Raw genomic sequence first — 15796 nt, 5'->3', positions numbered from 1 at the left:
CAGAAAGCTGTAAGGATGGGTAAAAGGAATAAATAAATAGGGAAGGGAGAAAGGGTGGAAGGAAGAAAGGAAGGATGGGAGAAAGCGAGAGAGAGAGAGAAAGAGAGAGGAAGGAAAAAGGAAAGGAAGGAACTGTGGAAAGATGTAAGGATGAAAGGAAGGAAGGGTGAAAGGAATAAATAAATAAATAGGGAAGGGAGAAAGGGTGGAAGTAAGAAATTAATGATAGGAGAGAGAGAGAGAGAGAGAGAGAGAGAGAGAGAGAGAGAGAGAGAGAGAGGAAGTAATGAAGCAAAGGAAGGAAATGTATAAAGATGTCAAGATGCAAGGAAGGAAGGGTGAAAGGATAGATAGATAGATAGATAGATAGATAGATAGATAGATAGATAGATAGATAGATAGATAGATAGATAGTAATGAAGAAAGTGTGAAATGAGGAAAAAAGTAAATACAGAGGGAAGGGAGAAAGGGTGAAAGTAAGAAAGGAAACATGGGAGGAACAAAGAGAGGAAGGAAGGATGGAACAGAGAGAGAAAGGGGAAGGAATTCTGGAAAGATGCAAGGATGAAAGGAAGAAAGAGTGAAAGGATAGATAGATAGATAGATAGATAGATAGATAGATAGATAGATAGATAGATAGATAGATAGATAGATAGATAGAAGGGAGAAAGGGTCAAAGTAAGAAAGGAAGGATGGGAGGAAGAAAGAGAGAGGAAGGAAGGATGGAACAGAGAGATAAACAGGAAGGAAAGAGGAAAGGAATTAACTGTAGAAAGATGTAAGGATGGGTAAAAGAAAGAAAGAAAGAAAGAAAGAAAGAAAGAAAGAAAGAAAGAAAGAATAAATAAATAAATAAATAAATAAGGAGGGAAGGGAGAAAGGGTGGAAGTAAGAAAGGAAGGATGGGAGGAAGAAAGAGAGGAAGGATGGGGAGAGAGAGGGAGGGAGAGAGAGAGGAGGGGAAAAAGGAAAGGAATGAACTGTAGAAAGATGTAAGGATGGGTGAAAGGAATAAATAAATAAATAAATAAATAGGGAAGGGAGAAAGGGTGGAAGCAAGAAAGGAAGGATGAGAGAGAGAGAAGGAATTCTGGAAAGATGTAAGGATGAAAGGATAAATAAATAAATAAATAAGGAGGGAAGGGAGAAAGGGCGGAAGTAGGAAAGGAAGGATGGGAGGAAGAAAGAGACAGGAAGGAGAGAGAGAGAGAGAAATGTAAGGAAGTAAAGGAAGAAAGTGTGAAATGAGGAAAAAAATAAACAGGAAGGGAAGGGAGAAAGGGTGGAAGGAAGAAACGAGGGATGGGAGGAAGAAAGCCAGAGGAAGGAAGGATGGGGAGAGAGAGAAAGAGAGAGAGAAAGGAGGGAAAAAGGAAAGGAAGGAACTATAGAAAGCTGTAAGGATGGGCGAAAGGAATAAATAAATAGGGAAGGGAGAAAGGGTGGAAGGAAGAAAGGAAGGATGGGAAAAAGCGAGATAGAGAGAGAGAGAGGAAGGAAAAAGGAAAGGAAGGAACTGTGGAAAGATGTAAGGATGAAAGGAAGGAAGGGTGAAAGGAATAAATAAATAAATAAATAAATAAATAAATAAATAGGGAAGGGAGAAATGGTGGAAGAAATGAATGATAGGAGAAAGAGAGAGAGAGAGACACACACAGGCACACACTGAGAGAGAGAGAGAGAGAGAGAGAGAGAGAGAGAGAGAGATACAGGCACACACCGAGAGAGAGAGAGAGAGAGAGAGAGAGAGAGAGAGAGAGAGAGAGAGGAAGTAATGAAGCAAAGGAAGGAATTGTATAAAGATGTCAAGATGCAAGGAAGGAAGGGTGAAAGGATAGATAGATAGATAGATAGATAGATAGATAGATAGATAGATAGATAGATAGATAGATAGATAGATAGATAGATAGATAGATAGATAGATAGATAGATAGATAAGCAAGTCTTGTGTTTAATGCAGAACTGAGTCAGTATTAATATCCGTGTGCTGTATACTCGCTGAAAGCCGTGCCGGGTCTCTGATATAAAACATTAACAGCTTACATCGCTTTTGTTTCATATAAAAATGTATTTCTAAAATGGACGATACTGATATGTTGATTTCATCAAGTTAAAAACACAAGAGAAAAACATGATAATCCTCTTCATGTGATAATTTGTTTATTTCTCTGTCTTTGTGCATTTACTGTATATCTACAATCTCAATTCCAAAAAAGTTGGGACACTGTGTAAAACATGAACGAAAAACAGAATGTGAAGATTTGCAAATCCAGACAAAATCTTTTTCAGGGAAGGCCTTCCTTCTTTCACCAAGACAAAGCCAAACTGCTTTCAGCACATATTAAAACTGCATGGGTCCGTAGTAAAAGAGTCCAGGCGCTAAACTGGCCTGCCTGCAGTCCAGACCTGTCTTCCTGATGCACAGTGGTAAGCATGTCCCTGTCCCAACTTTTTTGAAATGTGTTGCTGACATCAAATTTTAAAAAAAGAGCATATATTTTTCAAAAAAAAAATTGAGTTTCAACATTTGATATGTTGTCTTTGTACTATTTTCAATGAAATATTGGGTTTTCATTATTTGCGAAGTACGTATCGCGTTCTGTTTTTATTTACAGTTTACACAGCGTCCCGACTTTTTTGGAATTGGGGTTGTAACTCAGTTGAAATGGTCTCACTGTGTCAGGTTACCTGTGCACGTGAGAGTGTAGCGTAGCCTCTCCAGCTGAATTCTGGGAACTCGTTTGAGTCGTAGCCGAAGCGCACGGCCCGGGCATTGGGTGTGATGCCATTCTCCGCCTCAAACTTTAGATGATGGAGGTCAGGGATGTAGAAGTTGGGCTCTGGCCTGCAATACACACACACACACACACACACACACGGTGGAGAGAGTGAGGGTTTGATCAGGAAGATAAACTGACTCACACTAAAGCAGCACAGGAGTGACAGAAATAGCAGCTGAGTGAAAAGAGATTCATAAATCAGAAATGTCTCACTTCTGAGATGAACACTTTTGGTGTGAAGGATATGGGGTGTGTGTGTGTGTGTGTGTGTGTGTGTGTGTGTGTGTGTGTGTGTGTGAGAGAGAGAGAAAGAGGGAGAGAGATTATTCTTGTGTTGCTTGTACACTGTATTACTTTTCTAACAGTGTTGGTGGGAAAAAAAACAAAAAAAACCCTCTCTAAGTGCTTACTCAGAGCACGTTCGGCCGCGCATGTGCTTCCTGCACTGGCATTGACCAGTCAGCGCGTCACAGCTGCGCCCTACAGCCCCGCCCAATTCACACTGGCAGCCTATTAAAGAAACAAGATTAAACAGGATGTTACTCATACACGTACACTCATGGATGGAGACCTCACCCTGAACAAACACACAGATAACACCATGTCAAGTAAAGGTTAAAGAGAAGCAAACGATCCAAAAGTGCATCATTAGAACAAAACTTATTTTCTTCTACGCCACAATTTCCAGGTGCAATAAACATAATACACATAACATCGCAAAATACAGTGTTTTTGTTTTATTAACTTAATTTCAAGAGAGAAAAGGAGAAGCTGGCGTACTGAAAGATCTGTTTATATCCGTTTTTGAAACTTTCAAAAATGTTTCCATTATATTAAATGTAACTTTTAATGGATAAAAAGTACGTTATTCTGTAATACAACCCCGATTCCAAAAAAGTTGGGACAAAGTACAAATTGTAAATAAAAACAGAATGCAATAATTTACAAAAATCTCAAAAACTGCTATTGTATTCACAATAGAACATAGACAACATATCAAATGTCGAAAGTGAGATATTTTGAAATTTCATGCCAAATATTGGATCATTTGAAATTTCATGACAACAACACATCTCAAAAAAGTTGGGACAGGGGCAATAAGAGGCTGGAAAAGTTAAAGGTACAAAAAAGGAACAGCTGGAGGACCAAATTGCAACTCATTAGGTCAATTGGCAATAGGTCATTAACATGACTGGGTATAAAAAGAGCATCTTGGAGTGGCAGCGGCTCTCAGAAGTAAAGATGGGAAGAGGATCACCAATCCCCCTAATTCTGCACCGACAAATAGTGGAGCAATATCAGAAAGGAGTTCGACAGTGTAAAATTGCAAAGAGTTTGAGCATATCATCATCTACAGTGCATAATATCATCAAAAGATTCAGAGAATCTGGAAGAATCTCTGTGCGTAAGGGTCAAGGCCGGAAAACCATACTGGGTGCCCGTGATCTTCGGGCCCTTAGACGGCACTGCATCACATACAGGCATGCTTCTGTATTGGAAATCACAAAATGGGCTCAGGAATATTTCCAGAGAACATTATCTGTGAACACAATTCACCGTGCCATCCGCCGTTGCCAGCTAAAACTCTATAGTTCAAAGAAGAAGCCGTATCTAAACACGATCCAGAAGCACAGACGTCTTCTCTGGGCCAAGGCTCATTTAAAATGGACTGTGGCAAAGTGGAAAACTGTTCTGTGGTCAGACGAATCAAAATTTGAAGTTCTTTATGGAAATCAGGGACGCCGTGTCATTCGGACTAAAGAGGAGAAGGATGACCCAAGTTGTTCTCAGCGCTCAGTTCAGAAGCCTGCATCTCTGATGGTATGGGGTTGCATTAGTGCGTGTGGCATGGGCAGCTTACACATCTGGAAAGACACCATCAATGCTGAAAGGTATATCCAGGTTCTAGAGCAACATATGCTCCCATCCAGACGACGTCTCTTTCAGGGAAGACCTTGCATTTTCCAACATGACAATGCCAAACCACATACTGCATCAATTACAGCATCATGGCTGCGTAGAAGAAGGGTCCGGGTACTGAACTGGCCAGCCTGCAGTCCAGATCTTTCACCCATAGAAAACATTTGGTGCATCATAAAACGGAAGATACGACAAAAAAGACCTAAGACAGTTGAGCAACTAGAATCCTACATTAGACAAGAATGGGTTAACGTTCCTATCCCTAAACTTGAGCAACTTGTCTCCTCAGTCCCCAGACGTTTACAGACTGTTGTAAAGAGAAAAGGGGATGTCTCACAGTGGTAAACATGGCCTTGTCCCAACTTTTTTGAGATGTGTTGTTGTCATGAAATTTAAAATCACCTAATTTTTCTCTTTAAATGATACATTTTCTCAGTTTAAACATTTGATATGTCATCTATGTTCTATTCTGAATAAAATATGGAATTTTGAAACTTCCACATCATTGCATTCCGTTTTTATTTACAATTTGTACTTTGTCCCAACTTTTTTGGAATCGGGGTTGTAAATGTTTAAAAATTGCAAATGCTGGCAAGTTGCTGTAGTTTAAAAGGAATAAAGCATTTCAAAATGTGCTGTTCTGGAAAATAATTAACTTCCGGTTGGTAAAAGTAACTCCATTTGGCACCAGGATGCACCACATGTGATTATTTTCCCATAACAGCACACCGTCAAGTGTGTTACCCATTACTGAGGCTTCGTTCATCTCCACTTCTAGGTTTTGGAAAGACAATTTTGGCACGCAATTACAAACTCAAGAAGGCACGCACAATAATTTTCCAAAAGTTTCAGAAACATGAAGAACAGAAACATTAGACACAATTAGGTTGTTTATTGTTTCTTAAAAAAAAAAAAACTCAGTGAGGTTGGAGTTCATACCGGCGACTTGTTGTGCGAATTTGAAATCCGATCAATCCTGTAGGAGGAGTAGCAATTTTTTATAAAAGTTATACAAGTTATACAGCCTTAGTCATGGTAGGTGGCGCCACCTGGTGAACAATTCTTGTTGGAATATGTCTTTAGATTCTTCTGGGTGAGTTTCAGTGAAAACGTCCCAGCAGTTTATGAACAGTATTGTTTAATGTGACGAGTCACCCAAAATTTTCAAACGCCCATAAAATGTTAAATATGAGAGGTAGTGCCACCATCTTGAAAACTTTTATCCATACCAACCTGGGGAACATTCCATAGTTTAATCAAAATCTGATCACTCTTGTAGGAGGAGTAGCGATTTGAATGAAATTGCATGTGACCCCTGTGTAGCCTCATCCATGGTAGGTGGCGCCACCTGATGAACAATTCTTGTTGGAATATGTCTTTAGAGTCTTCTGGGTGAGTTTCAGTGAAAACATCCCAGCAGTTTACAAAGACTAGCTTTTAAAGCTAGACGGCCTTTCGATTTCATAAAATCGGTGAAATTTAGTTCCCTCTGAAATTTGGTCATTGTGATATATGTTTATTTCTGTAATATCTCACAAAAAATCAGGCCATTCTGTTCTGTGGCTGGGAAGTTATTTAATTTGACGGGATTAAAGCAAATAATGTGCATGAAATCGCTCGCTTCGTGCAGACAGAGGAAGTCTGTGTGTATGTGCATGCGCAGGTTTACCTTTGACCGTGCACTGACAGTTCCATCATTCTGTCGCTAAACGAACAGCTGATCACACCGAGGTGCTCGCTGACCGCCGATATTTATTCGTATATGACATAACATCTTTTCTTCTCGCTTTCCGTTACTGTAGTCAGTCTTTGACGTTTCATTCGCACACTCACGTCCTCCAGTTTTCTCTCCTGTTTCAAATTTGTACCCCACAATGCCTTGCGCGAACGGGGAAAGCCTACCACGTGATGCATGACGTAGTATCTTGAACTGGGTCATGGTGAAGGAAAAAATAGCGGAGAATTTAGGGCCACATGGCCTTAAATTCATGAATTGTTCTATTAAAAAAATAAATCAATAAAATTGGAAGTCTGTGATTCAAATTCAGTAGCTTTCAGTCCACTAAACAAAAATAACTGGGTGTCGGGGAGAATTCTTTTTATGACCTACACTTGAAAAATCTGAAAGGCAGTCGAGCTTTAATGTGATGAGTCACCCAAAAATTTCAGACGCCCATGAAATTGTTAATATGACAGGTGGCGCCACTGTCTTGAAAATTTTTATACACACCCACCTGGGGAACATTGGATGGGAGTTTGATCGAAATCTGATCAATCCTGTAGGAGTAGCAGCGATTTTTGTAAATTCTGGACGGACGACTCATGATCGCATAAGCTCATCCGATCTAAAAATCATCATTTCGTGGCATACGACGAATAACGCAGGACTATTTAGTGAGCAAAACTGTACATCTTTAATACAACAAAAATGCCTGAGGTTACTTTGTAAATAGTACACTATAGTTAGTAATGCTAGTCACGATTTTTATGTTTATGATACACCTGGCAACCCTGGACTGAATATTATGGTCCGTCCTCAGGTTGCTGACTGTAGTGTGATCATGGAAGTCCATTTGCAAGTTCGAACAAGTTATAGTTTTTGTTTTTAAGCAATTACAATCACAAGTTTAACAGCTTTGCTTATTTGACACAACAGCGTACATTCATCTCTAACACACAAAACTCTTGTTCTTTATAAATTCAAGTCAAGTTTGTTTGTATAGCGCTTTTAACAATAGACATTGTCCCAAAGCAGCTTTACAGAATCTGAATGACCCAAGACATGAGCCAATTTTATCCCTAATCTATCCCCAATGAGCAAGCCCGTGACGACAGTCATTATTGATCTCTTCGGTTGTGAAATGTTGACCAGCAGGTGAGACCAAAGCCAAATTTCCATGAGAGAGGACAATAAAGTTCACTTCAGTTCAATAATTCACAATAACACATTGTGTGTGTGTGTGTGTGTGTGTGTGTGTGTGTGTGTGTGTGTGTGTTTGTAAATATACACACAAATATAATGTAAGTATACATGTATATCAGTATCTCACACACACACACACACACACACACACACACACACACACACATATTGAGAAACGCTGAAGGGTGTGTTTTCCTGCTCTGATTAATCATTACCGATTACTGCCTTCCACTCCATTCACTCACCCTGGCAGCCAAAATAGTTTTTCTCCTGCAACAGGAAGTAGCCGTCATCACAGGCATCACAGGCGTGGCTGCAAATGTTTGGCTTGCAGGAACATTCACCACTTTCCTGAAATAGAAACGCATCACACAATCTTTCCTTAACTCCAAATCAGTTACTCGTTAGATATTCAGTTCATCATTTATAGATTTATAAATTAAAGCTGTAAAGTCTCATCTCATTATCTCTAGCCGCTTTATCCTGTTCTACAGGGTCGCAGACAAGCTGGAGCCTATCCCAGAAAGGCGGGGTACACCCTGGACAAGTCGCCAGGTCATCACAGGGCTGACACATAGACACAGACAACCATTCACACTCACATTCACACCTACGGTCAATTTAGAGTCACCAGTTAACCTAACCTGCATGTCTTTGGACTGTGGGGGAAACCGGAGCACCCGGAGGAAACCCACGCGGACACGGGGAGAACATGCAAACTCCGCACAGAAAGGCCCTCGCCGGCCACGGGGCTCGAACCCGGACCTTCTTGCTGTGAGGCGACAGCGCTAACCACTACACCACCGTGCCGCCCGATGAAGGAAATAATACAGATAAAACTAAATCTTTGACATGAATACTCTATTCAGAATTTGGCAAAAATTCTGCAAATTTGTGGAAAAATGGCGGCTTATCTGGGACATGATAAATGGTTGACAACATCGCGTTCCCTTAAAAAGGCTGTAGTCCACTGAAAAGTCTACAGTTATCACTAATTGTATTTTAAGTTGTAACTTTATACACCTAAGGATTGGTGCGCTCACAGAATAATCATAACCGTAATAAAACATCATGCAAAATATTTGATCACCGTTGTAACTGCATTTTCCGCAGACCCAAAACCAATACGATCGTGTGTTTTGATCTAAACGGAAAGCCTCAGGGTCGAGGTCACTACCTCACCAAAAGTAGTAACTTAAAATCACTACGCCATATAAACATTTAGTTATAAATCTGCAATTTAGTTTTTTAAAATGAAAGCTGAAAGTTCGGTATAGAATATGTTTCTTACAGAATATGTTACGATGGTAGCTGGTCTTGTATGAATTTCTGAGCTATAAAATGAGTCGTGGTCTATTTTTTACCGTAGCGTGTTATTTGTGTGCGGGGAAGGACACACATTAACAATTTGCATGTGTAGAATGGAATTTTCCACTCCAACAGTTAGAAGTTGATCGTGCTTCCATTTGCGGTCTTTCTGTTACGCGGGTGATCTGTTCGGACGTTATCACTGAAAAGGTGAGTTTTGACAGTTTTATTTTGTTTTAGTCTTGCAGTATAAGGCAATAGACTGTTTCTTTTTCATCTTACTTTCATATTTCGTAATGTTTGAGTATTTTTGGCCAATATTTTGTGACCATGGTCAATTTAGATCGAACTTTTGATCGAATCCAGCCAGTCATTTTGCCCCGCCCCCGCCTCGCGCTCCGTCCGGTGCAGTAGTGATGTCCCTTTGCTCACGCGCCGCAGCAGAGACCCGCGCGACCTTCAGCCGGTACAGTCGCTGTTCTTTTACCACCACTGTTATTCTCATCTTTCCGGTGTGTTCTTGATTTTTCCATTGTGTCCTATTTCACCATATCAAATACCCAAACTGTATCATAATATTCATATTTAAGTGAATAATCAATTCAGTCATCATAACTTGGCATTTTTAACCCAAGCAATCAAAAAGAGGAAATTTATTCAATATTTTCACTCATCTGTGAAGGAGGAGCTTTAATTCTTCATGATGTAATTATTTTATATGGAAATCAAGTTTACAAAAGCATTTGAATTGTCATCAAAAACATTTTCCACAGTGGAGGCCAGATAAAGCAAGATGCTATCTTTATTCTTATTAAACATGACGAAAGAAACATTGAGTGTTAGGTAAATGCAAAAAAAAAAAAGTAAAATTAGAAAATTTATTTTTTGACAATAATGTCCCAAATGAGAGACCAGTTTCTGAGACGGACCCATATACAAATAACATGGAGTTGAATTTAACTATACACAGGTGAGGGAAGAGTGGTGCAGGAGTGTGTGTGTGTGTGGGTGGGGGTTTGGCTGATTTTTAAATATTTTTTTTCCTGCAAGTTTTTTTTCTGATTTATTATTTTTTTCCCTGCAAATTTTTGGCCAAGTTTATTGTTTTTTCCTGAGATTTTTTTTTGCCCTTTTGTTTCATGTAGGGTTTTTATTTATTTATTTTTTGCAGACTTTTAAATTCTGTTTTCCTGCAATTTCTTTTAAATTTATTTTTTTAAATACAAATTTTTGGCTCTTTATCATTTTTCCTGACAGTTTTTTTTTTATTTTTAATATGTTAACGAATATTAAATTTTGTTTTACCTGCAGTATTTGTTGGGCAATTTTTGATTCCCCCCCATAAGTTCAAGCTTGGGCATTTTGCACACATTAGAATCATTCTATCAATATATTAAAGCACACATTAGCTCCCATAAATGTTTTATGTAATTATTCTACATTCTCATAGATATTCTTAATTTCTTAACGACATCTCATAGTACAAGATCATTTCAGGACCGTAATGAAATAACTATTTAAGATAACTGTGTTTAGACGTGTTTTACTGACACTACGATTTTTTTTTGTTTGTTTGTGATACTTATCTTTAGCAGTTATTCTACGAAATCGAGCCGTACATGAGCTGATAGGCTATAACCTGTGTACGACGAGATTGAGTGGAATAACTGTGTTATTCTATCCACATTCACCGGATTTTGAGAAACGGAGCATTTTTATTATTATTTTTTGCAAATTCGATAAATAGAAAAGTTATACAAAATGTCCGACAAAATCATTTCCGCTTTGAATGTAAACAAACCGGTGAAATGACAGGAGCAATTTGTGAAAAATGCTATAATAATAATTCTTGAAAATTAAAAAAAAAAAGATACATTCTTACTGTCAAATACTTTCATTCCATATTTCGATGCGCTTTTTTTATTTTTTGGGATTTTGTTTTGGAGTGGAGCTTTTATTTCGTCCTCGGGTGGTTCAGCAACACGCTCCGCCATTTTGTTTTTCTCTACTCATGGTATCTCATCTCATCTCATTATCTCTAGCCGCTTTATCCTTCTACAGGGTCGCAGGCAAGCTGGAGCCTATCCCAGCTGACTACGGGCGAAAGGCGGGGTACACCCTGGACAAGTCGCCAGGTCATCACAGGGCTGATACATAGACACAGACAACCATTCACACTCACATTCACACCTACGGTCAATTTAGAGTCACCAGTTAACCTAACCTGCATGTCTTTGGACTGTGGGGGAAACCGGAGCACCCGGAGGAAACCCACGCGGACACGGGGAGAACATGCAAACTCCACACAGAAAGGCCCTCGCCGGCCACCGGGCTCGAACCGGGACCTTCTTGCTGTGAGGCGACAGTGCTAACCATTACACCACCGTGCCGCCTACTCATGGTATATGAGCTGATATCCTAGTAGAAGAGTAGCCAATCAGAGCGCATGACTGCTCATATCCAGTGAATGTGGCTGGAATAATTCTCTAGATCTGGCAACCTGGATTGTAGTGAAGTTCATTGTCTACTGGTGAAGAGAATAAGGTTCATTAAAACCCACTCACCTCATGACATTCACCCACACCACTCTGAGTCCCTTTAACATCACACATGCACTCTGAAAAGGAAAATAAATAAAAATAAATAAATAAATGACATTTTCACTGAACCATGTATAGAACAGGATATAGTACAGGATGCATGAGAGTTGAACATTATTCACTTTTTTCATACAAAAATTACCCACGTCGAGTCCAAGGTACGGCTAAATATTTTTCAGACCCACCTTGACATTAACGATATGTATTTAATTTGATAATAAATTGTAAATAAAATGACTTTATTTATCAGTCAAAGCTACTTGTACATCGAAGCTAGTCATTTGCACAACTGGTGCCTTTTTTGGTCCCAGTTAAGTCAATGCTAATGTAATCCCTAACGTTAGATACTTTGCTAGTCGCTAGCTAAAGGTTTACAATAACAACCTCAACTAGCTGGCTAGCAGACTTAGCTACTCTTATTCTCCCTATTCCACAACAAAATAGTTGACATAAGTTTAGCTAGCTTGCTAACCAACTTTACTGACTACTGGCCTTACTTATTGTACGTAATGTTATAATTAGCCGAATATTAGCTAGATTATTAGTGAGCACAGTTAGCAGTACAAATATCAAATACCTACTGCTAGTGAGGTGAGGTAACACAAGCTAAGCTAGTTAAGATTCGCACAATGGTTTATGCTAATCTATAGATGTGAAAATAGTGTCATAATGCAATCAGGAGATCAAATGTAACTTTATGAATGTCATATATGCTGGGTGCGATTTGCTGGGGGTGATGGTTTGCTCTGGTTTTTATCTCTGCTGAAAAAAAATCCTCAGGGACAACCCCGTCAATAAAACAAACAAATCAAAAAAAAAGTTAACATGACAGGCATGTTGTGACAGTTTTCTATGGTCTACATTGCACTCAAAATGACCCGAAGTGGCAGCTTTGATGTTCACGAACGTCCCCAGCAAATAGATACATTGTAATAACAATATCTTTGCGTTCTCAGAACACAAAGATATTGTTATTATCTACAATGTATCTATTTGCTGGGGACATTCGTGAACATCAAAGCTGCCACTTCGGGTCATTTTGAAAGTGAGTGTGTGTGACAGCGCGCCTTTTGGCGGATGCCGCCTTTTTCACGGCCGATTTTTTTTTTTTAGGGGGGGCGTTGGAGTGTCTGATTATAATTTCAAAGTAAATTCTGCATTAAAATTGCTAAATAAGCAAATCCGTTACAGTCCATGAAACAGGAAGTATAAGGATGAGAAAAAAACAGTTTAAATCAGAAAGCTGCACACAATGTGAACTGCGCCATCAGAGCAAACTGTTCATTTAGTATTCATGTATTTTAGTGATTTTCGAGTCACTGTCCATTTAATCCGGAGGGAGAGAAACATCACAGCAACGCGACAAGCAATGCGAACTTTGTTGTGTGTTAGTGTTCGTGTATTTAGTCAGAGAGATAGGAAGATGAATTTACTATCTCTGGTTTAGTGTTCGTTTTCATTTAGTGTTATTCATTTGATATCATTGGATGTTATTGAGCTGTTAGCCTATTGTTACCTTAATTTTGTGGCGTTTCATGATTAAAAAAAAAAAAAACATCCCCCCTTCTGGTTTTTTGACAAATTGCACCCTGCATATATGGATAAGGTCCCCCCCCCCCAGGTACTAAGAGATGCTACATTATTTTTTTAGCATCCATGTGGAGAATAATGTCCAAAATCCACTGGATACCGCATGACCTTTATTGAGCTTATATCTTACATACGGTAAGTGTTATTAGGGTACTATAAGGCTTAAGTGAACATAATGGTACAAAGATCCTGCTTTGTTCAGCTCTTTTCACTGTCTGCATATTTGCAAATCAGTCAAGTCTATTCCTCTAATGAATTCATAAAAAGAACATCCTAGCCTATTCTTTGGGTTGAAAATGGATGTGGATAGCATCTATACTGAGGCACCAAAAGCAGCAGATGAACATGGTCAAGAAAGAAAGCAGAAAGAGAAAGATGGATTTGGATGAATAGGCCCTGATTACCTGCACTGGCTGTGTATTCAATGCTATTTAAAAAAGGTGCTCTACGTAGCACAAAACAGAAAATCTGAGGATGAAACATCAGAGAGGAAAGAAAAATTGGTGGCTTATGGCCAGCTACAGCTCAGGCTGATATTCAGCCTCTCTGACAACACTACACCTGTTCCACAAGTCATTAAATCCATCCATCCATCCATCCATCCATCCATCCATTATCCGTAACTGCTTATCCTGTGCAGGGTTGTGGGCAAGCTGGAGCCTATCCCAGCTGACTATGGGTGAGAGGCAGGGTACACCCTGGACAAGTTGCCAGGTCATCGCAGGGCTGACACATAGAGACAACCAACCATTCACACTCACATTCACACATGGTCAATTTAGAGCCACCAATTAGCCTAACCTGCATCCTTCCAAGATGGCGGCGCGCATGGTTGCAGCGGCTCACGGCTCTCCTTTTCAGTGCTCTTTTTTTTTGTTATTGTATTTTTTTCTTGCTTGTTTGTGCACCATCGGTTCTGAGAACATCCAGTACACCCGCCAGACACTTTTGGACATCGGTGATCAATACCAGATATCTGTTTCGAGCGATTTTCACTACACGCATAACATCCCAGACGACATAGCGAGACCACCGGGCTCTCCATGGATTGTTATCGGGTCTAGAAGGCGGCGCAGACGGAGGAGGGAGAGGAAGCAGAAGCAGGGCCACAGGTCCGGTATTATGCTAAGGCTAAGAAAACAACCACACAAGCCACCTCTACCTTGCCTGTATCTCTCCAATGCCAGATCCCTGGTGCATAAAACGGACGATTTGGAATTACAACTCGCTGGAAATCGCTATGTTCATGACTGCTGTATTTTGATTATCACCGAAACCTGGCTTCACCCGGGAATTCCTGATGCTAGCTTGCAGCTAGCAGGTCGCACTCTACTCCACTGGGACAGGACTGAGGACTCCGGTAAGAGCAGAGGAGGGGGGCTCTGTATTTACGTGCATGATAACTGGTGTAACAACGGAACAATTATAGACAAACACTGTTCCCCAGACCTCAAGTACATCTCTGTAAGATGCCAGCCTTTTTTTCTCCCGAGAGAGCTAACTGTAGTAATTATCACGGCTGTGTATATTCCACCCGATGCCAGTGTAAACACAGCGCTTTCTCTCCTGCTGAACACCATAAACGAACAGCAGCGAGCCCACCCCGATGGTGTTCACATGCAGGAGACTTTAATAAGCCCAACTTAAAGACTGTACTGCCGAAGTTCTATCAACATGTTAAGTGTTCTACTAGAGGGGAGAACACTCTGGATCATGTTTACTCCAACATCAGTACAGAGCCATACCCCTCCCCCACCTTGGCCAATCAGACCATCTTTCCCTCCTGCTCTCCCCAGCCTACACCCCCCAGACGCAGAGCCAGGCCCACCATTAGGAATGTTACAACCTGGCCTGACAATGCACTCTCCAAACTACAAGTCTGCTTCAATCAGACAGACTGGGACTTATTTGAACACCAGGAGCTAGAGATATTCACAGGAACGGTACTGGACTATATCAAGTTCTGCATCAGGAATGTGACAGTGGACAAAAACGCCCAGGTTTTCCCAAACCAGAAACCCTGGATGACCAGCCAGGTCTGCTCACTCCTCAGGGCCCACGACGCTGCCTTCAGGTCAGGTGACAGAGCTCTGTACAGAGCTGCTCGAGCTGACCTGAAAAGAGGAATTAAAAAAGCCAAGGCAGACCATAGGATAAGTATAGAGTCCCACCTATCCAGCAACAACACACGGGAGGTGTGGCGGGGTATACAAGACATCACAAATTTTAGAGGCTGTGATGCGTCAACAGGAGACCAAGAAAGCTACCGGCCCAGACGGTGTACCTGGCAAGGTGCTTAGAGCATGCGCCCATCAGCTCGCCCTCACCTTCACCAGGATCTTTAACCTCTCCCTGTCTCAGGCAATCATCCCGCCCTGCCTAAAATCAGCAACAATAATCCCAGTGCCAAAGAAGTCTCCCGTCACCAGCCTGAATGATTACCGTCCTGTGGCCCTCACCACGGTGATCATGAAGTGCTTCGAGAGACTAGTTCTTCAGCACACCAAGGACTACCTTCCCCCAGACTTCAACCCCCACCAGTTTGCATATCATACAAACAGATCCACAGAGGACGCCATTGCCGTAGCTCTACACTCTGTGCTGAACCACCTGGAGCAGCACCAGAGCTACGTCCGGATGCTCTTTGTGGATTACAGTTCAGCCTTTAACACAAT

At 40.6% G+C, this 15796-nt stretch overlaps 1 protein-coding gene across 2 annotated transcripts in view; it reads right to left on the bottom strand.

Moving 5' to 3' along the window:
- LOC132877029 (laminin subunit alpha-3-like) overlaps positions 1-15796 on the bottom strand; it is a 335048-nt gene that overhangs the window by 202525 nt on the left and 116727 nt on the right. For both annotated transcript variants that reach the window (XM_060913563.1, XM_060913572.1), the window contains exons 18-21: positions 11496-11548; positions 7869-7974; positions 3191-3290; positions 2689-2845 (exon numbers count right to left, since the gene is read on the bottom strand). In XM_060913563.1, the coding sequence (XP_060769546.1) occupies positions 2689-2845; positions 3191-3290; positions 7869-7974; positions 11496-11548 (416 nt within the window). The remainder of the gene's footprint in view (positions 1-2688; positions 2846-3190; positions 3291-7868; positions 7975-11495; positions 11549-15796) is intronic.

The sequence above is a fragment of the Neoarius graeffei genome, chromosome 1 (genome assembly GCF_027579695.1).
Source record: "Neoarius graeffei isolate fNeoGra1 chromosome 1, fNeoGra1.pri, whole genome shotgun sequence".
Lineage (NCBI taxonomy): Eukaryota > Metazoa > Chordata > Actinopteri > Siluriformes > Ariidae > Neoarius > Neoarius graeffei.
This window is presented reverse-complemented; position numbering and strand designations above follow the sequence as displayed.